This window comes from Saccopteryx bilineata, chromosome X (assembly GCF_036850765.1).
Source record: "Saccopteryx bilineata isolate mSacBil1 chromosome X, mSacBil1_pri_phased_curated, whole genome shotgun sequence".
Lineage (NCBI taxonomy): Eukaryota > Metazoa > Chordata > Mammalia > Chiroptera > Emballonuridae > Saccopteryx > Saccopteryx bilineata.
Window position 1 is genome coordinate 146020486 of NC_089502.1, and position 26874 is coordinate 146047359.

At 57.8% G+C, this 26874-nt stretch overlaps 1 protein-coding gene across 1 annotated transcript in view; it reads left to right on the plus strand.

Moving 5' to 3' along the window:
* PRKX (protein kinase cAMP-dependent X-linked catalytic subunit) overlaps positions 1-26874 on the plus strand; it is a 95748-nt gene that overhangs the window by 29386 nt on the left and 39488 nt on the right. The window contains exons 2-3 of the mRNA XM_066248778.1: positions 1462-1630; positions 16766-17029. Coding sequence (XP_066104875.1) covers positions 1462-1630; positions 16766-17029 — 433 coding nt within the window. The remainder of the gene's footprint in view (positions 1-1461; positions 1631-16765; positions 17030-26874) is intronic.

A 26874-nucleotide genomic window follows, 5' to 3' on the forward strand; every position in this document is an offset into this window, starting at 1 on the left:
AGGCGTGAGGAGGCGGAGCAGGGATGGTCCTGTGCCCTGTGTTTATCTAGAAAACCTCAACCAAACAAAACAAAACAAGAAACAAAAACAAAATAGACATGGGGAAGAAATGTCTTTACCATACTGTTCTCTTTTTTAAATTGAATATATTGGGGAGACGTGGATCAATTAAACTGAACGGGTGTCTGGTGTCCGACACTACACGCCATCCTGTGCGTGTTACGGGGAGGGGGGGGCGTCCTCAGGGGCCTGCTGAGCGCCCGTGTCCACGTGCGCGTGGGTGTGACACACGTGAGAGACCAGAGCGTCCCAGCGGACAGCCCACTCGGTGTTTCCGTGGGTCCCGAGCGGGGGCGGAATGCGTGGTCCGCGCATGGGTCCCGCTGAGCGCCCGTGTCCGTGTGCGCGTGGGTGTGACGCACGTGAGAGACCAGAGCGTCCCAGCGGACAGCCCCACTCGGTGTTTCCGTGGGTCCCGAGCGGGGGCGGAGCATGTGCACCGCGCATGGGTCCCACTGAGCGCCCGTGTCCGTGTGCGCGTGGGTGTGACGCACGTGAGAGACGGGAGCGTCCCAGCGGACAGCCCCACTCGGTGTGTCCCTGGGTCCCGAGCGGCGGCGGAGCGCGTGGTCCGCGCACGGGTCCCGCTGAGTGCCGGTGTCCGCGTGCGCGTGGGTGTGACGCACGTGAGAGACCAGAGCGTCCCAGCGGACAGCCCACTCGGTGTTTCCGTGGGTCCCGAGCGGGGGCGGAATGCGTGGTCCGCGCATGGGTCCCGCTGAGCGCCCGTGTCCGTGTGCGCGTGGGTGTGACGCACGTCAGAGACCAGAGCGTCCCAGCGGACAGCCCCACTCGGTGTTTCCGTGGGTCCCGAGCGGGGGCGGAGCATGTGCACCGCGCATGGGTCCCACTGAGCGCCCGTGTCCGTGTGCGCGTAGGTGTGACGCACGTGAGAGATGGGAGCGTCCCAGCGGACAGCCCCACTGGGTGTGTCCCTGGGTCCCGAGCGGCGGCGGAGCGCGTGGTCCGCGCACGGGTCCCGCTGAGTGCCGGTGTCCGCGTGCGCGTGGGTGTGACGCACGTGAGAGACGGGAGCGTCCCAGCGGACAGCCCCACTGGGTGTGTCCCTGGGTCCCGAGCGGCGACGGAGCGCGTGGTCCGTGCATGGGTCCCGCTGAGCGCCCGTGCCCGTGTGCGCGTGGGTGTGACGCACGTCAGAGACCAGAGCGTCCCAGCGGACAGTCCCACTCGGTCCCGAGCGAGCGGGGGCGGAGCGCATGGTCCGCGCATGGGTCCAGCTGAGGGCCCGTGTCCGCGTGCGCGTGGGTGTGACGCACGTGAGAGACCAGAGCGTCCCAGCGGACAGCCCCACTCGGTGTGTCCCTGGGTCCCGAGCGGCGACGGAGCGCGTGGTCCGCGCACGGGTCCCCACACACGGCCTTGTCGCCCCGCCCCCTGCAGGGACCGGCACCTTCGGACGCGTGCAGCTGGTCCGGCAGAAGTCGGCCAAGCGCTTCTTCGCGCTGAAGGTCATGAGCATCCCCGACGTCATCCGGCTGAAGCAGGAACAGCACGTCCACAACGAGAAGTCGGTCCTGAAGGAAGTCAGCCACCCGTTCCTGGTCAAGCTGTGAGTCCCGCCCGCCCCGCCCCGCCCTGCTCGTGGGTCTGTCCCCGGGGGGGGGGGTCTCTCCCCTTCCCGCACACCCCCCCCCCAGGGCTCTCCCGGCGTCTGTCTCCCCGGGGACCCCAGGCGGCCAGCCAGGAGGGACGTCTGTCTCGTCCGGCCGGGCGGGCATGCTTGCTGCTTTGCGTGCAGGGCTGGACACTGATGCAACCGCGCTTCCGGGCTATCTCGGCCTCTGATCTGGCAGATGCGCTTGTGCAAAGGCCGCTGACCTCAGCGGGCCAGGCCTTCCCAGAAAGGCAGGCAGGGTTTCTAGAAACCTCCCCGGGAGCCTGGCTCCCCTCCTGAGAGAGAGACAGAGAGAAACAGAGACAGAGACAGAGAGAGAGGCTTTACCCTTCCTCCCACCACGGTCACCTTCGCCAGCTCCCTGGAGGGCGTGGTCCTCTGCTCTCTCTGTGTCACCTTCTGAGACGATCACCTTCTTGCACGGTCCCTGCGGTCCACGGCGCCGTCCCACGGAGCCGTCCCGGGCGTGGAGCCCAACACGGAACGGACACTTCCGTGTGTGCCCCGTGCTACGTGCCGATAGGGGGTCAGGCCGCTTCCCAACCAGCGGTCAAAGATCCGGGCGCCTGGAGATGGCTCTCTCTCCCCTACCATGACCATGACCACCTTTGTCCAGTTCCCAGCTTCTCCGCCGGACATCCTGCTTTCTCTCTTGCTCTGTCTCAGACCCAACTGCTGCCCCCCCCCCCCCGCCTGTGTCATCCGCCTCCTGTCTCGGCCCCGATGTCCAGCACTGGCCGCACCCTGTGGCTTGGCCCTCCCAACCTTGTTCGTGGTGGTCCTCCGTCTGTCCCACACCTCCCCGGGGGCCCCCATCTCTATTTAGAAGTCTGCAGGGAGTTTCTGAGGGGCCTGGAGTCCGGCTGCAGTGACTTCCTGTTCTATAAAGAGGTCACAGTGGCTTTTTCTTTTTTGTGTGTGTATTTTTCTGAAGTTGGAAACGGGGAGGCAGTCAGACAGACTCCCGCATGCGCCCGACCAGGATCCACACGGCACGCCCACCAGGGGCAACGTTCCGCCCATCTGGGGCGTTGCTCTGTTGCAACCAGAGCCACTCTCTAGCGCCTGGGGCAGAGGCCACACAGCCATCCTTAGCGCCCGGGCCAACTTTACTCCAATGGAGCCTTGGCTGCAGGAGGGGAAGAGAGAGACAGAGAGGAAGGAGAGGGGGAGGGGTGGAGAAGCAGATGGGCGCTTCTCCTGTGTGCCCTGGCCGGGAATCGAACCTGGGACTCCTGCATGCCAGGCCAACGCTCTACCACTGAGCCAACCGACCAGGGCTCACAGTGTCTTTTTCTTCATCTCTTTCTCCTCCTGCACCGTCCCATCTGTGGGCTTGTGTGGGAGCAGGTGGGGAGTTTTCCGGCGCACCTGCCCGTGTGGAGACAGCTGTCCTATGTTCTGGTCTCCGCGCTTCTCGTGGGGACCCCAGCACGGGGGGCAGGAGGTCCACCTCTAAACCCAAAGTCCCCAGGCAACACCCTCCTGAAATAGGGTTCCTACACAGACTGGGCACGGGTGGCCCATTACTGACAGCAGAGGGGCAGCTGTTGACTTTTGTTTTATTTTAGTTTGTGTGTGTGTGTGTGTGTGAGAGAGAGAGAGAGAGAGAGAGAGAGAGAAGGAGGGACAGGAAAGCAGAGATGAGAAGCATCCACTTATAGTTGTATCACTTAAGGTGTTCATTGATTGCTTTCTCATATGTGCCTTGACCGGGAAGCTCCAGCTGAGCCAGTGACCCCTCGCTCAAGCCAGCGACATGGGCTCAAACCAGTGACCTTGGGCTTCAAGCCAGAAACCCCTTGCTCAAGCCAGCGACCTTGGGCTTCAAGCCAGAAACCCCTTGCTCAAGCCAGAGACCTTGGGCTTCAAGCCAGTGACCTTGGGCTTCAAGCCAGAAACCCCTTGCTCAAGCCAGCGACCTTGGGCTCAAACCAGTGACCTTGGGCTTCAAGCCAGCGACCCCTTGCTCAAGCCAGCGACCTTGGGCTTCAAGCCAGAAACCCCTTGCTCAAGCCAGCGACCTTGGGCTCAAACCAGTGACCTTAGGCTTCAAGCCAACGACCCCTTGCTCAAGCCAGAGACCTTGGGCTTCAAGCCAGTGACCTTAGGCTTCAACCCAGAGACCCCTTGCTCAAGCCAGCGACCCCTTGCTCAAGCCAGCGACCTTGAGCTCAAACCAGTGACCCCTTGCTCAAGCCAGCGACCTTGGGCTTCAAGCCAGCGACCCCTTGCTCAAGCCAGCGACCTTGGGCTTCAACCCAGAGACCCCTTGCTCAAGCCAGAGACCTTGGGCTCTGTGGGGCTAGCGTCCGGTGGGGTGTTTAAGTCAAAGTTCCCGGGACAGAAGCCTTCAGCTTCTGGAAGTCGAACATGAACTTGGAAGGGAAGAAACCAGCCTAGCGGAACCTCAGTGCGAACCTTCTGCTGCCCAGAGGGACACGGGCTCCATATTTTACTGTTTCCTGTTAGGTCCCTAAGCTGTTTCGAGTATACAGTCTAGACCAGGGCTCGGGAAGCTTCTTGGCTGAGAGAGAGCCATGAACGGCACAGATTTTAAAATGTCATTCCGTGAGAGCTGTACAACGACCCGTGGACAGGACGCATTATCCAATAAAAATGTGGTGTTGTCCCAGAGGACAGCTGTGATTGGCTCCAGCCACCCGCAACCATGAACGTGAGCGGTAGGAAATGAATGGATTGTGATCCATGAGAATGTTTTATATTTTTAACGTTATTATTCTTTTTATTAAAGATGTGTCTGCGAGCCAGAGGCAGCCATCCAAAGAGCCACATCTGGCTCACGAGCCATAGGTTCCCGACCTCTGCTTTTGGTGGAATAAAATGGGATCAGGGCTCATCCAAACTGGTTTATTTTTATCCTGAAAAGAGTGTGATATTCCTACTCCACAGCAGCTCTGTGACCTGACCATGTCCACGCAGCCTGGATTTCTGTGTTGTCCACACGGCTCAGGGACTGCGGGTCTCAGATGGGTGTGGTTTTTTTGTCAATGTTAAGACCCAACTAAACTAGGGCTGTGGGTGGAGACACAATTTTTTATTTTTATTTGTTTTGGTCATTTCATCTGCGTGGAATTTAATGATCGTTAAGGTGTTTTTCTCAGCGGTGAGTAATGTGTGAGTTTTGGAAAAACACAGTCGGGGGGGGGAGGGGGGCGGATGGAAAAATCTCTCCACCGATGCTGACCTGACCGGTTTGCCCAACAGCCTCACGCTGGCCGGCGCACAGAACAATGCGTACCGTGGCGTCTACGGGCCTCGTGACCTGCTAGGGGTGTAGGCTCGTTATTCTCAGCAGTGGATGAGTTAGAGACGTCATAGGGACGTGGATTTCCGGGTGCCTTTTATCCAAAAATTACGGGATAAGGAGTGTGCGCTTGCTGACATCATGAATGACCACAGTCTGGGGACATCTGTGTCCCCCGTCTTGGGGGCTGGAGTCTGAGACCTGGGTGCGGGCAGGGCTGGGTCTCCCTGAGGCCTCTCTCCTGGGCGTGCAGACGGCCGTCTCCTCCCTGGGTCCTCACACGGCCGTCCCTCTGTGTGTGTCTGTGTCTCCTCCCCGGGTCCTCACACGGCCGTCCCTCTGTGTGTGTCTGTGTCTCCTCCCCGGGTCCTCACACGGCCGTCCCTCTGTGTGTGTCTGTGTGTCTCCTCCCCGGGTCCTCACACGGCCGTCCCTCTGTGTGTGTCTGTGTGTCTCCTCCCCGGGTCCTCACACGGCCGTCCCTCTGTGTGTGTCTGTGTCTCCTCCCCGGGTCCTCCCACGGCCGTCCCTCTGTGTGTCTCTGTGTCTCCTCCCCGGGTTCTCACACGGCCGTCCCTCTGTGTGTGTCTGTGTCCCCTCCCCGGGTCCTCACACGGCCGTCTTTCTGTGTGTGTGTGTCTGTGTCTCCTCCATGGGTCCTCATATGGCCATCCCTCTGTGTGTGTCTGCATCTCCTCCCCGGGTCCTCACACGGCCATCCCTCTGTGTGTGTCTGTGTCCTCACCTCCTCTTCTTATAGGGATCCCCGTCCTGTGGGGTCAGGACTCTCCCTCGTGACCTCATGTTACCTGAGTCCCCTTTCTATAACCCCGTCTCCCAATACAACCCCATCCTGAGGTCGTGGGGTGTAGAGCTTCCATAGATGACACAAAGGTTTTGTTGTCATTTGGCAGGGGACATCATTCAGTCTATACAGCACGTCCTTAGTGACTTGCTCCGACCTCCCCCCCCCCCCCACCCAGGGCCTGGGGCTCTGATTATCACGGACTGACTTACAACATCTGTTTGTTCTTTCTGTGCCTTAGGACCTGAGGGACCAGGTCTGTTTAGAAACCGGACTTGGGTTGACCTAGCGTGGTCGGGAGAGAGCTCCGTGTATCCGCTCCGCCCACGACACCTGCAAGGTGTCCAGGACCCCGTGACGCGGGACGAGTGTTACCATGGAGAACGCCATCCGTTTAGGGTGCATGTCACCCTCTTCCCGTCCCCAGCTGTGAATCGTGTGACAGTTTTCTCCCCCGAGTGTGAGTCGTGTCACCTGATGTCTGCATTCCTTGACTGTTTCCGGAAACTCCGAGCACCTTTATTTATTTTTTTAAATTTTTCCTGCAGTTCCTCAAAGCACACAGAAGGCCGGCTGTGGCTGGTGTCAGGCCCGGCAGGGACTGGGTGGAGGCTGACGTGGCCCCTGAGCGGCCCCCGGGGAAACTCACCCCGGGCGTCCTCGGGGTCCCGTGTCCGAGCTGCTGCTGGCTGTGTCTTTGAGCAGATGCCAGGGTGCCCGTGAGCGGCGCACGGAAGAGCACATTCCGTCTGGGGACGCAGGTGACGCCCAAGGCCAGCTCAGCCGGGGCGGAGATCATTTTAAAAGTCCGAGGAACGCGGTGTCCAGGGCGCAGGAGAACTGTGCAAAGTCAGCGTCGCCGCGGGGAGAGGTTTAGTCTGTCCGGAGCCCAAGAGTCCCCCTCTCCCCGCCCTTTGTACCCTGAGCGGTGGCTGGTGTCGGGGAGATGGTAGGGCCCAGACCTGCGGGCTCGGCCTGGCGCTGGGGACAGGGGGATTCTCTGAGGTGGGGGTTGTTCCATGCGGGGTGGGCTGCTGAGCAGTATGTCTGGCCTCTGCCCACGTGGGGCCGGTGATGGTCCCTCTGCTCTGCTGACAATTAGACATGTGTCTCTAGACCAGGGGTCCCCAAACTATGGCCCACGGGCCACATGCGGCCCCCTGAGGCCATTTATCCGGCCCCCGCGGCACTTCCGGAAGGGGCACCTCTTTCATTGGTGGTCAGTGAGAGAGGAGCACATTAACCATCTCATTAGCCAAAAGCAGGTCCATAGTTCTCATTGAAATACTGGTCAGTTTGTTGATTTAAATTTACTTGTTCTTTATTTTAAATATTGTATTTGTTCCTGTTTTTTTTTTTTTTTTTTTACTTTAAAATAAGATATGTGCAGTGTGCATAGGGATTTGTTCATAGTTTTTTTTATAGTCCGGCCCTCCAAAGGTCTGAGGGACAGTGAACTGGCCCCCTGTGTAAAAAAGTTTGGGGACCCCTGCTCTATACGTTATCAGAAGTTTCTTGGAAGGTGAGGTTGTCTTTGGTTAGAGAGCACTGCCAAAGACCGGTGGATGGATGGATGGGTGGATGGAGGGAAGGATGGATGATGAATGGATGGATGGAGGGACAACTGGAAGGGAGGAAGGAAGGGAGGGAGGGAGGAAGAAAGGAAGGAAGGAAGAAAAGAGAAGGAGGAAGGACAAAAAGAGAAGGAGGAAGGAAGGAAAGAAGGAAGGAAGGAAGAGGAGGGAGGGAGGAAGAAAGGAAAGAAGGGAGGGAGGGAGAGAGGGAGGGAAGAAGGGAGGAAGGAGGGAAGGAAGGGAGGGAGGGAGGAAGGAAGGAAAGGAAGGAAATGGAGGGAGGAAGGAAGGAAGGAAATGAAGGAAGGAGGAAGGAAAGAAGGAAGGAAGGAAATGAAGGAGGGAGGAAGGAAGGGAGGGAGGGAGGAGGGAGGGAGGGGTGATACGGTGCATGGATGATGGAGGGATGCTGGATGGATAATGGATAGATGGATGGATAAATGGGTGGGTGGATGGATGGATATGTAATAAATATATTAATAGGTAGGTAGTTGATAGATAATAAATGAATGATAGAACATTTGACTGAGTGAGATGGAAGAGACAGAGACAGAGGGAGACATCTCTCACTCCAAGGCAGGCTTGTCAGCTTGAGCAGTGTTGCCGTTTGAAGGCGGGTGACCCTCCAATGCGGGGCTCCCCGTGTCAGGTGTGGGGCAGCCTCGCTGACCTCTGCCCTGTCCCAGCTGTGACGACCTAAGGTGTCCCCCGGCATTGCCAGGCGTCCATCCGTGTGGGGACAGAGCCAGCGCAGGGGACAACGCCCGCTGCGGACGCCCCCACAGAGACGGGGGTTCCCATGACTCCATCACGATGCCTCCCCGGTGGGGGAGGGGGACACACACTAATGGGATTCGTTCAATAAGTTTTTCCTGGACACCGGGGAGGGGAAGATCGTGAACTCTGCCACCCCCAGGGCGCATTCTTCTCAGGACAGTCGAAAGGACACTTTCTATACCCCCTTGGAGGACCTCATGGGTCCGTCCAGAGCGGGCGTGCCCCGTGGACCCTGTCAAGTTCAAGGGGGTTTCTTCTTCAAGTTCACCCGCCTGGGTCTCGGACGGGTCCCCTGGCCACCGTCTCCGTGTTGTTTTTTGTGAGAGTCCTTGTCCTCTCTCCGTGTGAGCTGTAAAAGAGATGGCCCTTCTTTGTCACCTGAAAGGATGACGTGACGGTCCGGTGGTCCGCCCGTATTTCAGAATCCACCCCTTTTTCAGGGCTGCGTACTATTCCAGAACCTCCTTTTCAGGGTTCTACTCTAAAACGGTGATGTCACTGTCCGGCGGGCAAGGTGGCTGCGAATGAAAGGGGGTGTAAGCTGTAGAGGAAGCGTGCTCCCCAACGAGGCGGGCTTGGGACCTGGCGTGCGGAAGGAAGGGCGTTGTCTCCCAAGTGGCCGGATCCTTCCAGCGGACAGGGGTTGTGGCGGTCATCGGTCGGTCCCCGGGGGTCTGGACCATAGGGAGGAACCCTCCGTCCAGCATGGACTCCTCTCTGTCATCGTCGGTGGTGGCATTGGGGGAAAAGAGCTTCGAAACAGGGGGGTCCAGCCAGGGTTAGACTGCAGGTGGCGTGGTCATCGGCACAGGGCGAGCCGTGGGATGGAGGATGCCAGGCTTCCATGTGAGTTCAGGTGGGGGGGGCTGGGGGGCGAGGCTGGAGGGGCGCCCCACCCTCTTCGCCTTCCACAGGTGCGCCTTTGGGGAGGCCACACCCAAGGAGACGCACGGGAGAGAGTACAGGTCTCCATTGTGGGTGTTTTGCCTGCAGAGGACCAGTGGGCAGAGATAAAGAGTCAGTGAGTAGCATCATCATCAGACGGAGCCACCTAGGTGCGGGGGACCCTTGGGGACAGGAGCAGAGAGAACCCAGGGAGAGGCACGGAACACGTGTGCCAAGGTCACCTTGCCGGAGCGCCTGGTGAGCACGCAGCCCAGCCGGAACAGAGGTGGCACGTTCCGGAGTCTCAGATACCCGGGGGGGGGGGGGGGGATGGGACAGAGGAGATAGGGTGACCGGGCGTGTCCTCTCCCTGGCAGACAGCCGGCCGTATCGTGCGTGCCCGTGAGGGAATCCGTGCACGCGGCCACCCCTGACGTGAGTCAGTTCCAGCCCCTGAGGGCAACACTGTGGCTGCAGCGGACCTTTGCAGACACGCCTGGCGATCCGTCTTAAAGATAGTGACCCTTCCGGCAAGAGGGACCCTCTGAGCCAACCCCTCCTCCCCCCCCCCCCGACAGAGAGGGCTGGGTGTGAAAATCTTGAGGTCCGTTTGGGGGCGTGCATTTGGGGTCTTTGCAGACCACGCCTGTTTTTGTGCTGGTCCTGTGGTCAGAGGTTAATCCCTACGCCTCGGTGCCTTTTCAAATGGTAATGAATATTTTTTTTTAATTTTTTAAATTAATTTTTAGAGAGGAGAGAGAATGAGATTGAGAGACAGAGAGAGAAGGGGGGAGAAGCAGGAAGCATCAACTCCCATATGTGCCTTGACCAGGCAAGCCCAGGGTTTTGAACCGGAGACCTCAGCGTTTCCAGGTCGACGCTTTATCCACTGCGCCACCACAGGTCAGGCGAATATTTTTTTAATTGGAGTAAAAGACTCATAATTTTCCATCTTAACCATTTTTTTTAAACAATGTTTTTATTATTATTATTGATTGATTGATTTTCGAGAGAGGAGAAAGGGGGTGGACAGACGGAGGCATCAGGAGCAGGAAGCATCCAGTCACACACAGTAGTTGCTTTCTCTGTGTGCCTTGACCGGGCGAACCTGGGGCTTTGAACTGGCAACCTCAGCGTTCCAGGTCGAGGCTCTGTCCACTGCGCCACCACCGGTCGGGCCGTCTTAGCCGTTTTTAACTGTACAGCTTATTGGCACTGAGAAGTCACGGTGTTGTGCAAACATCACCCTCCGCCGTCCGTTTCCAGAACCTTCTCATCGTCCCCACCTGAACCTCTGTCCCCGTCACATGCTAACTCCTCCACCCCGAAACCCCGGCCTCAGACACACGCGTGGGCCCTTTTTTATTTCTACAAACGGCGTGACCCCACGGACTTCCTCTAAGTGGAATCACACAGTGCGTGTGCTTTTTGGTGACCGACGTATTTCGCGGAGCGTAACGTCCCCAAGGTTCGCCCGTGTTTCAGAATCCATCCCTTTTCAGGGCTGCGTACTATTCCTTAGTCTCTTTTTCAGGGCTGCATACTATTCTGCAGTCTCTTTTCAGGGCTGCGTACTATTCCGCAGTCTCTTTTTCAGGGCTGCGTACTATTCCGCAGTCTCTTTTCAGGGCTGCATACTATTCCGCAGTCTCTTTTTCAGGGCTGCATACTATTCTGCAGTCTCTTTTCAGGGCTGCATACTCTTCCATGGTCTCTTTTTTTCAAACCCACACACTCTTCTGTGGTCCCCTTTTCAGGGCTGCACACTATTCCATAGCCTCCCTTTTCCAGGGCTGCATTCTATTTTTGCAGTCTCTTTTTCAGGTTTGCATACTATTCCGTGGCTCCTTTTCAGGGCTGCATACTATTCCTTAGTCTCTTTTCCATGGCTGCATACTATTCCATAGCTCCCCCTTTCCCAGGGCTGCGTACTATTTTTGTAGTCTCTTTTTCAGGGTTGCATACTATTCCGGGACTTTCAGGGCTGCATACTATTCCGTAGCCTGAACCTCTGTCCCCATTACACGCTAACTCCTCCACCCTGAAACCCCGGCCTCAGACACATGCATGGGCCCTTTTTATTTCTACAAATGGCGTGACCCCACGGACTTCCTCTAAGTGGAATCACACAGTGTGTGTGCTTTTTGGTGACCAACATATTTTGCGGAGCGTAACGTCCCCAAGGTTCGCTCGTGTTTCAGAATCCACCCCTTTTTCACGGTTGCATACTATTATTCCGTAGTCCCTTTTTCAGGGCTGCATACTCTTCCATGATCTCTTTTTCAGACCCACACACTCTTCTGTGGTCCCCTTTTCAGGGTTGCGTACTATTCCTTAGTCCGTTTTTCCAGGATTGCGTGCTATTTTTGTAGTCTCTTTTTCAGGGTTGCATACTATTCCATAGTCTCTTTTCAGCACTGCATGTTTTTCCGTGGTTCCTTTTTCAGGGCTGCATACTATTCCGTAGTCCCCCTTTTCCAGGGCTGAGCACTATTTTTCAGTCTCTTTTTCAGGGTTGCACACTATTCCATAGCCCTCTTTTCAGGGCTCCATGCTATTCCTTAGTCCCTTTTCCAGAGCTGAGCACTATTTTTGCAGTCTCTTTTTCAGGGTTGCACACTATTCCATAGCCCTCTTTTCAGGGCTCCATGCTATTCCGTAGTCCCTTTTCAGGGCTACATACTATTCCGTAGTCCCTTTTTCCAGGATCGCATACTATTCCATAGTCTCTTTTCAGGGCTGCATACTATTCCGTAGCCTGAACCTCTGTCCCCATTACACGCTAACTCCTCCACCCCGAAACCCTGGCCTCAGACACACGCGTGGGCCCTTTTTATTTCTACAAATGGCGTGACTGCATGGACTTCCTCTAAGTGGAATCACACAGTACGTGTGCTTTTTGGTGACCGACGTATTTCGCGGAGCGTAACGTCCCCAAGGTCTGCCCGTGTTTCAGAATCCACCCCTTTTTCGCAGCTGCATACTATTCTGTGGTTCCTTTTACAGGGCTGCATACTACTCCATAGTCTCTTTTTCAGGGCTGCATACTCCTCCATGGTCTCTTTTTCAGACCCACACACTCTTCTGTAGTCTCTTTTCAGGGCTGTATACTATTCCATGGTTCCTTTTTCAGGACTGCATACTATTCTGTAGTCGCTTTTCAGGGCTGCATACTATTCCGTAGTCCTTTTCCAAAATGATGCACCATATTTGCAGCCTCTTTTTCAGGGCTGCATAATATTCCGTGGTTCCTTTTTCAGGGCTGCATGCTATTCTGTAGTTCCTTTCCCTGAACTGCACACTATTCGCAGTCTCTTTTTCAGGGCTGCATACTATTCTGTAGTTCCTTTCCCCGGATGGCATGCTATTCCATAGTCCCCTTTCAGGGCTGCATACTATTCTGTAGTTCCTTTCCCCGGACTGCACACTATTCATAGTCTTTTTCCAGGGCTGTATACTATTCCATAGTCTCTTTCAGGGCTGCATGCTATTCCGTAGTCCCTTTTCCGAGATTGCACACTATTTTTGCAGTCTCTTTTTCGGGGTTGCATACTATTCCGTAGCCTCCTTTTCAGGGCTGCATATTATTCCATAGTCTCTTTTTTCAGGGCTGCATACTATTCCATAGCCTCCTTTTTCAGGGCTGCACACTATTCCATGGTCTCTTTTCCAGGGCTGCATACTATTCTGCAGTTCCTTTCCCCGGACTGCATACTATTTGCAGTCTCTTTTTCAGGGTTACATACTATTTCATAGCCCCCCTTTTCAGGGTTGCATGCTATTCCAGTCTTTTTCAGGGCTGCATACTATTCTGTAGTTCCTTTCCCCGGACTGCACGCTATTCACAGTCTCCTTTTCTGGGCTGCATACTATTCCATAGTTTGGATGGACCTCGTTTTCTTTCCCTATTTATCGATGGATAGAGACAGTTGGGTTCTCTCCACTTTTTTTTTTTTTTTTTTTGGCCGTTGTGAGTCACGCTGCTCTGAACGTGGGTGTGGAAATAATCCGAGTCCCGGTGCTCAGCTGCTCTGGCACGCGTTTTGAACATCCGAGTCTGCGGCCTGTTTGTGCGGGGTGCGTCGGCCTTCTCTCCCATTTCTTTCCTCCTTTCTCGGCTTGTCTCATTCACTCCCTCCTCCCTCTCTCTTCGTCGGGTGACTCCATCCCACGGTGCGGAACTTTCTCTGGACTGTGTGTGCGTCCAGCTGCGCTCACGTGTCCTTGGAGAGAAGCTGACCACGCGTGCCCAGTCGAGGTTTAGAGGACCGGATGCATGTGTGCACACGCCCCAAGAGTCATGCTGTCAGCCCAGCGTTAATGCCTCATCCCTCTTGAGGTTCCAGAGCCCCGAGTGACATTCCTGCGGCTACCTTGGTCTTGGCTTCTGTGTCCTGTCCACCTGTGGTCAGTTCTGCTCAGAGAACGTCCCTGGTGGCTCTTCCGGGTTCCTGTATCTCGACTGCGTCACGGACCCACCTGTGTCCCCGAATCCTCTCAGAAATGGGCTCCGTGTTTCCAAACCTCCCATCTCTCCGCGTCCCCTGCGTCCCTGATGTGCAAACGCTCCGTCTCCCTCCCCATTTCTCTTCCTGTCCCCAAGATTCCTGACGTACGCACAGGACTGGGCGTTTTGTTTTCCCCCCTTCTCTTTGTCTCTCCAACGCTTGCTTTATTTTCATTATTACTATTTCGTTTCTCCTTCTCGAGCCCTCACTCACTGCGGCCTCTCCTTCCATTAACTGAGCTCATCAGCGCCTTGGAAAGGCGAGATGCTTCTCTCCAGCGCTCCCGGGCAATTCTCCCGCCCGTAATGACTTAGAAGCCTCTCACGATGGGCTGTTTAATGGGCTCCATCTGCCGGGAGGTGTTCGGCAGCCGGCTGGCTCATTTACTGTAAATTTCCAGCCCTCAGGAAGACGGCCGACTGAACTGGGCGTGGTCCCTGAACGTGTCCCCCACTGGGTATATGCTCAGGCCGGGTGTGCCAAAGCAAATGTCATAAAAGACAGAGGTTTATATGTCCTCCAGTTCTGGGGACTAGAGCCTGAGACCCGGGTGCAGGCAGGGCTGGGGTCCCCCTGAGGCCTCTCTCCTGGGCGTGCAGACGGCCGTCTCCTCCCCGGGTCCTCACACGGCCGTCCCTCTGTGTATGTCTGCGTCTCCTCCCCGGGTCCTCACACGGCCGTCCCTCTGTGTGTGTCTGTGTCTCCTCCCTGGGTCCTCACACGGCCGTCCCTCTGTATGTGTGTCTGTGTCTCCTCCCCGGGTCCTCCCACGGCCGTCCCTCTGTGTGTGTCTGTGTCTCCTCCCCGGGTCCTCACACGGCCGTCCCTCTGTGTGTGTCTGTGTCTCCTCCCCCGGGTCCTCACACGGCCGTCCCTCTGTGTGTGTGTGTGTTTGTGTCTCCTCCCCGGGTCCTCACACGGCCGTCCCTCTGTGTGTGTGTCTGTGTCTCCTCCCCGGGTCCTCCCACGGCCGTTCCTCTGTGTGTGTCTGTGTCTCCTCCCCGGGTCCTCCCACGGCCGTCCCTCTGTGTGTGTCTGTGTCTCCTCCCCGGGTCCTCCCACGGCCGTCCCTCTGTGTGTGTCTGTGTCTCCTCCCCGGGTCCTCACACGGCCGTCCCTCTGTGTGTGTCTGTGTCTCCTCCCCCGGGTCCTCACACGGCCGTCCCTCTGTGTGTGTGTGTGTGTGTTTGTGTCTCCTCCCCAGGTCCTCACACGGCCGTCCCTCTGTGTGTGTCTGTGTCTCCTCCCCGGGTCCTCACACGGCTGTCCCTCTGTGTGTGTCTGTGTCTCCTCCCCGGGTCCTCACACGGCCGTCCCTCTGTGTGTGTGTGTGTGTGTGTGTGTGTGTGTGTGTGTGTGTATCTGTGTCTTCACCTCCTCTTCTTATAGGGACCCCTGTCCTGTGGGGTCAGGACCCTCCTTAGTGACCTCATTGTACCTGAACCCCCTCTTTATAGACACGTCTCTGAACACAGCGCCCTCTGAGGTCCCCGGCGTTAGGGTTAAAATCCATGGGTTTGTGAACCAAATTCCGCCTCTCGCAAGCCGTCGGGGTTCATGATCAAAACACGCCTTTATTGTTCGTTCTCAAAGCTTCCTACCTGGAGCAAGGATGCCCACGTCTTAACCTGTGTCTGTCTATACACGGTACATCACTGCCGACACTGCCAGGTTTTCAAATGCGGCTGCGACATCTGTCCAAGCGAATCGTAACATGGAGAAATAAGACCGATCTCAGCATCCGCTCCTGTGTGTGCACAGCCTCACATCTACTGAAAGTGCGCCTGCTGCATTCCTGCCCACCCCTGAGCGCCCGTGCCCACCTGTACCTTAATGTCCATCCCTGCCCAGCTCCGAGCATCCATGTCCACCTGTGCATTAGTGTGTATCCTGCCCACCTCCGAGCATCTATGCCCACCTGTGCCTTAGTGTGCACCCTGCCCAGCTCCGAGCGCCCACGCCCACCTGTGCCTCACTGTGCACCCTGCCCACCTCCAAGCATCCATGCCCACCTGTGCCTCACTGTGCACCCTGCCCACCTCCGAGCATCCATGCCCACCTGTGCCTCAGTGTGCACCCTGCCCACCTCCGAGCATCCATGCCCACCTGTGCCTCAGTGTGCACCCTGCCCACCTCCGAGCATCCATGCCCACCTGTGCCTCAGTGTGCACCCTGCCCAGCTCCGAGCATCCATGCCCACCTGTGCCTCAGTGTGCACCCTGCCCACCTCCGAGCATCCATGCCCACCTGTGCCTTAGTGTGCACCCTGCCCAGCTCCGAGCATCCATGCCCACCTGTGCCTCAGTGTGCACCCTGCCCACCTCCGAGCATCCATGCCCACCTGTGCCTCAGTGTGCACCCTGCCCACCTCTGAGCATCCATGCCCACCTGTGCCTTAGTGTGCACCCTGCCCAGCTCCGAGCATCCATGCCCACCTGTGCCTCAGTGTGCACCCTGCCCACCTCCGAGCATCCATGCCCACCTGTGCCTCAGTGTGCACCCTGCCCACCTCTGAGCATCCATGCCCACCTGTGCCTTAGTGTGCACCCTGCCCAGCTCCGAGCATCCATGCCTACCTGTGCCTCAGTGTGCACCCTGCCCAGCTCCGAGCATCCATGCCCACCTGTGCCTCAGTGTGCACCCTGCCCAGCTCCGAGCATCCATGCCCACCTGTACCTCAGTGTGCACCCTGCCCAGCTCCGAGCATCCATGCCCACCTGTGCCTCACTGTGCACCCTGCCCACCTCCGAGCATCCATGCCCACCTGTGTCTCAGTGTGCACCCTGCCCACCTCCGAGCATCCATGCCCACCTGTACCTCAGTGTGCACCCTGCCCATCTCCGATCATCCATGCCCACCTGTGCCTCAGTGTGCACCCTGCCCAGCTCCGAGCATCCATGCCCACCTGTGCCTCAGTGTGCACCCTGCCCACCTCCGAGCATCCATGCCCACCTGTGCCTTAGTGTGCACCCTGCCCAGCTCCGAGCATCCATGCCCACCTGTGCCTTAGTGTGCACCCTGCCCACCTCCGATCATCCATGCCCACCTGTGTCTCAGTGTGCACCCTGCCCACCTCCGAGCATCCATGCCCACCTGTGCCTTAGTGTGCACCCTGCCCACCTCTGAGCATCCATGCCCACCTGTGTCTCAGTGTGCACCCTGCCCACCCCTGAGAACCCACACCCACCTGTGCCTTAGTGTTTATTCTGCTCCCACCCCTGAGCGGCCGCGCCCCCCTGTGCCCGTGCCCAGGTTCTGGACCTGCCACGACGACCACTTCCTCTACATGCTGATGGAGTTCGTGCCAGGCGGCGAGCTGTTCAGCTACCTGCGGAACCGGGGCCGCTTTTCCAGCAGCGCCGGGCTGTTCTACGCGGCCGAGATCGTGTGCGCCCTCGAGTACCTGCACTCCCGGGAGATCGTCTACCGGGACCTGAAGCCCGAGAACATCCTCCTGGACCGGGATGGCCACATCAAGCTCACCGACTTCGGCTTCGCCAAGAAGCTGGTGGACAAGTGAGTGACCGGGTCCCCCCATGTACCTCACCCTCAACCCAGCCCTGCCCCCTGACCACCTACCCTCTGTGTCTGGAAGTCTTCCCTGGTCTGTCTAAGATTTTCCACCGATAATTGAGACCACGGGGCATTGGACTTTGTCTGATTTCTCTCACTTAGCACACGGCCTTCTGGGTCCACCCACGTGGTCTCAACTCACAGAATTTCTGATGCTCCCACAACACGTACAATACGTATGCCATACAGCAGGGGTCCCCAAACTTTTTACACAGGGGGCCAGTTCACTGTCCCTCAGACCGTTGGAGGGCCGGACTATAAAAAAAAACTATGAACAAATCCCTATGCACACTGCACATATCTTATTTTAAAGTAAAAAAAAAAAAAAAACAAAACCGGAACAAATACAATATTTAAAATAAAGAACAAGTAAATTTTTTTTTTTTTTTTTTTTTGCATTTTTCTGAAGCTGGAAACAGGGAGAGACAGTCAGACAGACTCCCGCATGCGCCCAACCGGGATCCACCCGGCACGCCCACCAGGGGTGACGCTCTGCCCACCAGGGGGCGATGCTCTGCCCATCCTGGGTGTCGCCATGTTGCGACCAGAGCCACTCTAGCACCTGAGGCAGAGGCCACAGAGCCATCCCCAGCATCCGGGCCATCTTTGCTCCCATGGAGCCTTGGCTGCGGGAGGGGAAGAGAGAGACAGAGAGGAAGGAGAGGGGGAGGGGTGGAGAAGCAAATGGGTGCTTCTCCTGTGTGCCCTGGCCGGGAATCGAACCTGGGTCCTCCGCACGCTAGGCCGACGCTCTACCGCTGAGCCAACCGGCCAGGGCAAGAACAAGTAAATTTAAATCAACAAACTGACCAGTATTTCAATGGGAACTATGCTCCTCTCACTGACCACCAATGAAAGAGGTGCCCCTTCCAAAAGTGCAGCGGGGGCCGGATAAATGGCCTCAGGGGGCCGCATGCGGCCCGCGGGCCATAGTTTGGGGACCCCTGCCATATAGTACCCCTCTTTTATTACTATTATGATTATGATGCATTCATCTATCCATGGATAATCAGATTGCTTCTGTGTTTGGGCTCTTGTGAGTAATTCTGCAGGTGAACATGGGGGGGGGTGCGGATATCTCTTCCACACCCCCACATCCCCCCACCCCGGGCACATTGCCGTTTCTTGTGTTTTTGCCGAGAGCCGTTCTTCTTCTTTTATTTTAATTGAAGTCACACGGGCACAGACTCTGTGAAGACAAGGGGCATTCTCTCCGCCTTTCGTCTGCAACAGACTTTTCAACAACCCTCAGGTCTCCGCAGCGAGGTTCCCTGGCCCATCTCTGGGACGGCTTCCCAGACGGTGCCTGTGGTCTTCTGGTCCTTTCTCAATTAGTGCGTGTGGCTTACACGTAAATATTTTTATCTTTTTTTTTTTTTTTTTGTATTTTTCTGAAGTTGGAAACGGGGAGGCAGTCAGACAGACTCCCGCATGTGCCCGACTGGGATCCACCCGGCACGCCCACCAGGGGGCGATGCTCTGCCCATCTGGGGCGTCGCTCTGTTGCAACCAGAGCTATCCTAGCACCTGAGGCAGAGGCCACAGAGCCATCCTCAGTGCCCGGGCCAACTTTGCTCCAATGGAGCCTTGGCTGCGGGAGGGGAAGAGAGAGACAGAGAGGAAGGAGAGGGGGAGGGGTGGAGAAGCAGATGGGCGCCTCTCCTGTGTGCCCTGGCGGGGAATCAAACCCGGGACTCCTGCACGCAGAGCTGAATTTTTTAACTCACCACCTTCTGCAAGAACGGAATGCTTATGTAAAGATAGCGAGGTCATCTATATGTAATTTTCTTTCTTTTTTTAATTGTATTTGGCTTTTTATTTCTTATAATAACAAAACACAAGAAAAGTCCTCTGGGTGCATAAAGAGAAGACCATTTTCAGTGTTTTCTTGGGCAGATAAATGTCCACTAACGTGCTTTACCCAAATACCCATTTGCGTTTCTGATTAATTCTGAAACGGTAACATAGATTCAACTCTGGTCTATGTTGGAGTTGAAGCTTAATTTTTCCAAAAACGGAATCAGGTGGACAACTGTTTTCACCGCTACCAGTGAGCACGGCAGGCAGGGGCGGCGTTATTGAGAATAACCGTCTAAAATAAAAGCCTTTACCTCGTTCAAGATAAAATACAACCTGGCTTCCTTTACCTGGATGATCCAGACTGCTTTATTCAACGGACAAAATAATAATCATAATAATCATGGTGATCACTGATGTGCATAATTACAACTGAGTGCCAGTTATGGTGGACATTCGATATTGTATTAGCTTCAGGTGCACGGCAGAAATCCTCAGCAAGATAGTAGCAAAGGGGATGTAGCAATACACAGACAGACAAGACTTTATGCCACGATCAAGCCAGGTTTATTCCTTGCATGCGAGGTGCTTTTAATACTTTTTAAAAAAGTCAGTCAATGAACGCCATGCACCCTGTTCCCTAACCCAGGGGTAGTCAACCTTTTTATACCTAGCGCCCACTTTTGTATCTCTGTGAGTAGTAACATTTTCTCACCGCCCACCGGTTCCACAGTCATGGTGATTTATAAAGTAGGGAAGTCACTTTACTTTATAAGGTTTATAAAGCAGAGTGAGAGCAAGTGAAAGCATAGAATCATAATTACTTACCAAGTAGTTTATGTCGGATTTTCGCTATGTTTGGCAGAATCAATCTTTATAAAACAATGTACTCTAGTTCAATCTATCTTTTTATTTATACTTTGGTTGCTCCGCTACCGCCCACCATGAAAGCTGGAACGCCCACCAGTGGGTGATAGGGACCAGGTTGACCACCACTAGGGGGCAGTAGAGACCAGGTTGACCACCACTAGGGGGCGGTAGGGACCAGGCTGATCACCACTAGGGGGCGGTAGAGACCAGGTTGACCACCACTAGGGGGCGGTAGGGACCAGGCTGATCACCACTAGGGAGCGGTAGAGACCAGGTTGACCACCACTAGGGGGCAGTAGAGACCAGGTTGACCACCACTAGGGGTCAGTAGAGACCAGGTTGACCACCACTAGGGGGCAGTAGGGGCCAGGCTGACCACCACAAGGGTGCGGTAGAGACCAGGTTGACCACCACTAGGGGGCGGTAGGGACCAGGCTGATCACCACTAGGGGGTTGTAGAGACCAGGTTGACCACCACTAGGGGGCAGTAGAGACCAGGTTGACCACCACTAGGGGTCAGTAGAGACCAGGTTGACCACCACTAGGGGGCAGTAGGGGCCAGGCTGACCACCACAAGGGTGCGGTAGAGACCAGGTTGACCACCACTAGGGGGCGGTAGGGACCAGGCTGATCACCACTAGGGGGCGGTAGAGACCAGGTTGACCACCACTAGGGGGCGGTAGGGACCAGGCTGATCACCACTAAGGGGTGGTAGAGACCAGGCTGACCACCACTAGGGGGCGGTAGGGGCCAGGCTGACCACCACAAGGGTGCGGTAGAGACCAGGTTGACCACCACTAGGGGGCGGTAGGGGCCAGGCTGATCACCACTAGGGGGCGGTGGGGACCAGGTTGACCACCACTAGGGGGCGGTAGGGACCAGACTGATCACCACTAGGGGGCGGTAGAGACCAGGTTGACCACCACTAGGGGGCGGTAGGGACCAGGCTGATCACCACTAGGGGGCGGTAGGGACCAGGCTGATCACCACTAAGGGGCGGTAGAGACCAGGTTGACCACCACTAGGGGGCGGTAGGGACCAGGCTGACCACCACTAGGGGGCGGTAGGGACCAGGCTGATCACCACTAGGGAGCGGTAGCGACCAGGTTGACCACCACTAGGGGGCAGTAGAGACCAGGTTGACCACCACTAGGGGGCAGTAGAGACCAGGTTGACCACCACTAGGGGGCAGTAGGGGCCAGGCTGACCACCACAAGGGTGCGGTAGAGACCAGGTTGACCACCACTAGGGGGCGGTAGGGACCAGGCTGATCACCACTAGGGGGCTGTAGAGACCAGGTTGACCACCACTAGGGGGCAGTAGAGACCAGGTTGACCACCACTAGGGGTCAGTAGAGACCAGGTTGACCACCACTAGGGGGCAGTAGGGGCCAGGCTGACCACCACAAGGGTGCGGTAGAGACCAGGTTGACCACCACTAGGGGGCGGTAGGGACCAGGCTGATCACCACTAGGGGGCGGTAGAGACCAGGTTGACCACCACTAGGGGGCGGTAGGGACCAGGCTGATCACCACTAAGGGGTGGTAGAGACCAGGCTGACCACCACTAGGGGGCGGTAGGGGCCAGGCTGACCACCACAAGGGTGCGGTAGAGACCAGGTTGACCACCACTAGGGGGCGGTAGGGGCCAGGCTGAACACCACTAGGGGGCGGTGGGGACCAGGTTGACCACCACTAGGGGGCGGTAGAGACCAGACTGAACACCACAAGGGGGCGGTAGAGACCAGGTTGACCACCACTAGGGGGCGGTAGGGACCAGGCTGATCACCACTAGGGGGCGGTAGGGACCAGGCTGATCACCACTAAGGGGCGGTAGAGACCAGGTTGACCACCACTAGGGGGCGGTAGGGACCAGGCTGACCACCACTAGGGGGCGGTAGGGACCAGGCTGATCACCACTAGGGGGCGGTAGAGACCAGGTTGACCACCACTAGGGGGCAGTAGAGACCAGGTTGACCACCACTAGGGGGCGGTAGAGACCAGGTTGACCACCACTAGGGGGCAGTAGGGGCCAGGCTGACCACCACAAGGGTGCGGTAGAGACCAGGTTGACCACCACTAGGGGGCGGTAGGGACCAGGCTGATCACCACTAGGGGGTTGTAGAGACCAGGTTGACCACCACTAGGGGGCAGTAGAGACCAGGTTGACCACCACTAGGGGTCAGTAGAGACCAGGTTGACCACCACTAGGGGGCAGTAGGGGCCAGGCTGACCACCACAAGGGTGCGGTAGAGACCAGGTTGACCACCACTAGGGGGCGGTAGGGACCAGGCTGATCACCACTAGGGGGCGGTAGAGACCAGGTTGACCACCACTAGGGGGCGGTAGGGACCAGGCTGATCACCACTAAGGGGTGGTAGAGACCAGGCTGACCACCACTAGGGGGCGGTAGGGGCCAGGCTGACCACCACAAGGGTGCGGTAGAGACCAGGTTGACCACCACTAGGGGGCGGTAGGGGCCAGGCTGATCACCACTAGGGGGCGGTGGGGACCAGGTTGACCACCACTAGGGGCCGGTAGGGACCAGACTGATCACCACTAGGGGGCGGTAGAGACCAGGTTGACCACCACTAGGGGGCGGTAGGGACCAGGCTGATCACCACTAGGGGGCGGTAGGGACCAGGCTGATCACCACTAAGGGGCAGTAGGGGCCAGGCTGACCACCACAAGGGTGCGGTAGAGACCAGGTTGACCACCACTAGGGGGCGGTAGGGACCAGGCTGATCACCACTAGGGGGCGGTAGAGACCAGGTTGACCACCACTAGGGGGCGGTAGGGACCAGGCTGATCACCACTAAGGGGTGGTAGAGACCAGGCTGACCACCACTAGGGGGCGGTAGGGGCCAGGCTGACCACCACAAGGGTGCGGTAGAGACCAGGTTGACCACCACTAGGGGGCTGTAGGGGCCAGGCTGATCACCACTAGGGGGCGGTGGGGACCAGGTTGACCACCACTAGGGGGCGGTAGGGACCAGACTGATCACCACTAGGGGGCGGTAGAGACCAGGTTGACCACCACTAGGGGGCGGTAGGGACCAGGCTGATCACCACTAGGGGGCGGTAGGGACCAGGCTGACCACCACTAAGGGGCGGTAGAGACCAGGTTGACCACCACTAGGGGGCGGTAGGGACCAGGCTGACCACCACTAGGGGGCGGTAGGGACCAGGCTGATCACCACTAGGGGGCGGTAGAGACCAGGTTGACCACCACTAGGGGGCAGTAGAGACCAGGTTGACCACCACTAGGGGGCAGTAGAGACCAGGTTGACCACCACTAGGGGGCAGTAGGGGCCAGGCTGACCACCACTAGGGTGCGGTAGAGACCAGGTTGACCACCACTAGGGGGCGGTAGGGACCAGGCTGATCACCACTAGGGGGTTGTAGAGACCAGGTTGACCACCACTAGGGGGCAGTAGAGACCAGGTTGACCACCACTAGGGGTCTGTAGAGACCAGGTTGACCACCACTAGGGGGCAGTAGGGGCCAGGCTGACCACCACAAGGGTGCGGTAGAGACCAGGTTGACCACCACTAGGGGGCGGTAGGGACCAGGCTGATCACCACTAGGGGGCGGTAGAGACCAGGTTGACCACCACTAGGGGGCGGTAGGGACCAGGCTGATCACCACTAAGGGGTGGTAGAGACCAGGCTGACCACCACTAGGGGGCGGTAGGGGCCAGGCTGACCACCACAAGGGTGCGGTAGAGACCAGGTTGACCACCACTAGGGGGCGGTAGGGGCCAGGCTGATCACCACTAGGGGGCGGTGGGGACCAGGTTGACCACCACTAGGGGGCGGTAGGGACCAGACTGATCACCACTAGGGGGCGGTAGAGACCAGGTTGACCACCACTAGGGGGCGGTAGGGACCAGGCTGATCACCACTAGGGGGCGGTAGGGACCAGGCTGATCACCACTAGGGGGCGGTAGAGACCAGGTTGACCACCACTAGGGGGCGGTAGGGACCAGGCTGACCACCACTAGGGGGCGGGAGGGACCAGGCTGATCACCACTAGGGAGCGGTAGAGACCAGGTTGACCACCACTAGGGGGCAGTAGAGACCAGGTTGACCACCACTAGGGGGCGGTAGGGACCAGGATGACCACCACTAGGGGGCAGTAGGGGCCAGGCTGACCACCACAAGGGTGCGGTAGAGACCAGGTTGACCACCACTAGGGGGCGGTAGGGACCAGGCTGATCACCACTAGGGGGTTGTAGAGACCAGGTTGACCACCACTAGGGGGCAGTAGAGACCAGGTTGACCACCACTAGGGGTCAGTAGAGACCAGGTTGACCACCACTAGGGGGCAGTAGGGGCCAGGCTGACCACCACAAGGGTGCGGTAGAGACCAGGTTGACCACCACTAGGGGGCGGTAGGGACCAGGCTGATCACCACTAGGGGGCGGTAGAGACCAGGTTGACCACCACTAGGGGGCGGTAGGGACCAGGCTGATCACCACTAAGGGGCGGTAGAGACCAGGTTGACCACCACTAGGGGGCGGTAGGGACCAGGCTGACCACCACTAGGGGGCGGTAGGGACCAGGCTGATCACCACTAGGGAGCGGTAGAGACCAGGTTGACCACCACTAGGGGGCAGTAGAGACCAGGTTGACCACCACTAGGGGGCAGTAGAGACCAGGTTGACCACCACTAGGGGGCAGTAGGGGCCAGGCTGACCACCACAAGGGTGCGGTAGAGACCAGGTTGACCACCACTAGGGGGCGGTAGGGACCAGGCTGATCACCACTAGGGGGTTGTAGAGACCAGGTTGACCACCACTAGGGGGCAGTAGAGACCAGGTTGACCACCACTAGGGGTCAGTAGAGACCAGGTTGACCACCACTAGGGGGCAGTAGGGGCCAGGCTGACCACCACAAGGGTGCGGTAGAGACCAGGTTGACCACCACTAGGGGGCGGTAGGGACCAGGCTGACCACCACTAGGGGGCGGTAGAGACCAGGTTGACCACCACTAGGGGGCGGTAGGGACCAGGCTGATCACCACTAAGGGGTGGTAGAGACCAGGCTGACCACCACTAGGGGGCGGTAGGGGCCAGGCTGACCACCACAAGGGTGCGGTAGAGACCAGGTTGACCACCACTAGGGGGCGGTAGGGGCCAGGCTGATCACCACTAGGGGGCGGTGGGGACCAGGTTGACCACCACTAGGGGCCGGTAGGGACCAGACTGATCACCACTAGGGGGCGGTAGAGACCAGGTTGACCACCACTAGGGGGCGGTAGGGACCAGGCTGATCACCACTAGGGGGCGGTAGGGACCAGGCTGATCACCACTAAGGGGCGGTAGAGACCAGGTTGACCACCACTAGGGGGCGGTAGGGACCAGGCTGACCACCACTAGGGGGCGGTAGGGACCAGGCTGATCACCACTAGGGAGCGGTAGAGACCAGGTTGACCACCACTAGGGGTCAGTAGAGACCAGGTTGACCACCACTAGGGGGCAGTAGGGGCCAGGCTGACCACCACAAGGGTGCGGTAGAGACCAGGTTGACCACCACTAGGGGGCGGTAGGGACCAGGCTGATCACCACTAGGGGGCGGTAGAGACCAGGTTGACCACCACTAGGGGGCAGTAGGGGCCAGGCTGACCACCACAAGGGTGTGGTAGAGACCAGGTTGACCACCACTAGGGGGCGGTAGGGACCAGGCTGATCACCACTAGGGGGTTGTAGAGACCAGGTTGACCACCACTAGGGGGCAGTAGAGACCAGGTTGACCACCACTAGGGGTCAGTAGAGACCAGGTTGACCACCACTAGGGGGCAGTAGGGGCCAGGCTGACCACCACAAGGGTGCGGTAGAGACCAGGTTGACCACCACTAGGGGGCGGTAGGGACCAGGCCGATCACCACTAGGGGGTTGTAGAGACCAGGTTGACCACCACTAGGGGGCGGGAGGGACCAGGTTGATCACCACTAGGGGGCGGTAGGGACCAGGCTGATCACCACTAAGGGGCGGTAGAGACCAGGTTGACCACCACTAGGGGGCGGTAGGGACCAGGCTGATCACCACTAGGGAGCGGTAGAGACCAGATTGACCACCACTAGGGGTCAGTAGAGACCAGGTTGACCACCACTAGGGGGCAGTAGGGGCCAGGCTGACCACCACAAGGGTGCGGTAGAGACCAGGCTGACCACCACTAGGGGGCGGTAGGGACCAGGCTGATCACCACTAGGGGGCGGTAGAGACCAGGTTGACCACCACTAGGGGGCGGTAGAGACCAGGTTGACCACCACTAGGGGTCAGTAGAGACCAGGTTGACCACCACTAGGGGGCAGTAGGGGCCAGGCTGACCACCACAAGGGTGCGGTAGAGACCAGGTTGACCACCACTAGGGGGCGGTAGGGACCAGGTTGACCACCACTAGGGGGCGGTAGGGACCAGGCTGATCACCACTAGGGGGTGGTAGAGACCAGGTTGACCACCACAAGGGGGCGGTAGAGACCAGGTTGACCACCACTAGGGGGCAGTAGGGGCCAGGCTGACCACCACAAGGGGGCGGTAGAGACCAGGTTGACCACCTCTAGGGGCGGTAGGGACCAGGTTGACCACCATTAGGGGGCGGTAGGGGCCAGGCTGACCACCACAAGGGGGCGGTAGAGACCAGGTTGACCACCACAAGGGGGCAGTAGAGACCAGGTTGACCACCTCTAGGGGCGGTAGGGACCAGGTTGACCACCATTAGGGGGCGGTAGGGGCCAGGCTGATCACCACAAGGGGGCGGTAGAGACCAGATTGACCACCACTAGGGGGTGGTAGGGACCACACCACCACTAGGGGGCGGTAGAGACCAGGTTGACCACCTCTGCCCTAAACAGAGGCGACGGAACACTCTCCCTACGTCAAGCCCCGTGCATTTAAGCCAGGGAGACCCCTGACATATAGCACTGGTGGGTGGCGGAGGGGAGGGGGGGTCTTCTTGGCATCTAAACCTTTGTTTTGAACGCAATCCCAGAGTATTTAGGTCAAAGGAATGAGAGAGACGAAAGCGTGTAAGGTTTAGGAGGTAAAACTTGCTGCTTATCCATGGTGACATTTTTCTCTCCTTCGTATTACTTCTTAGTTCGCTGGTTTCTTTTTTTGTTTG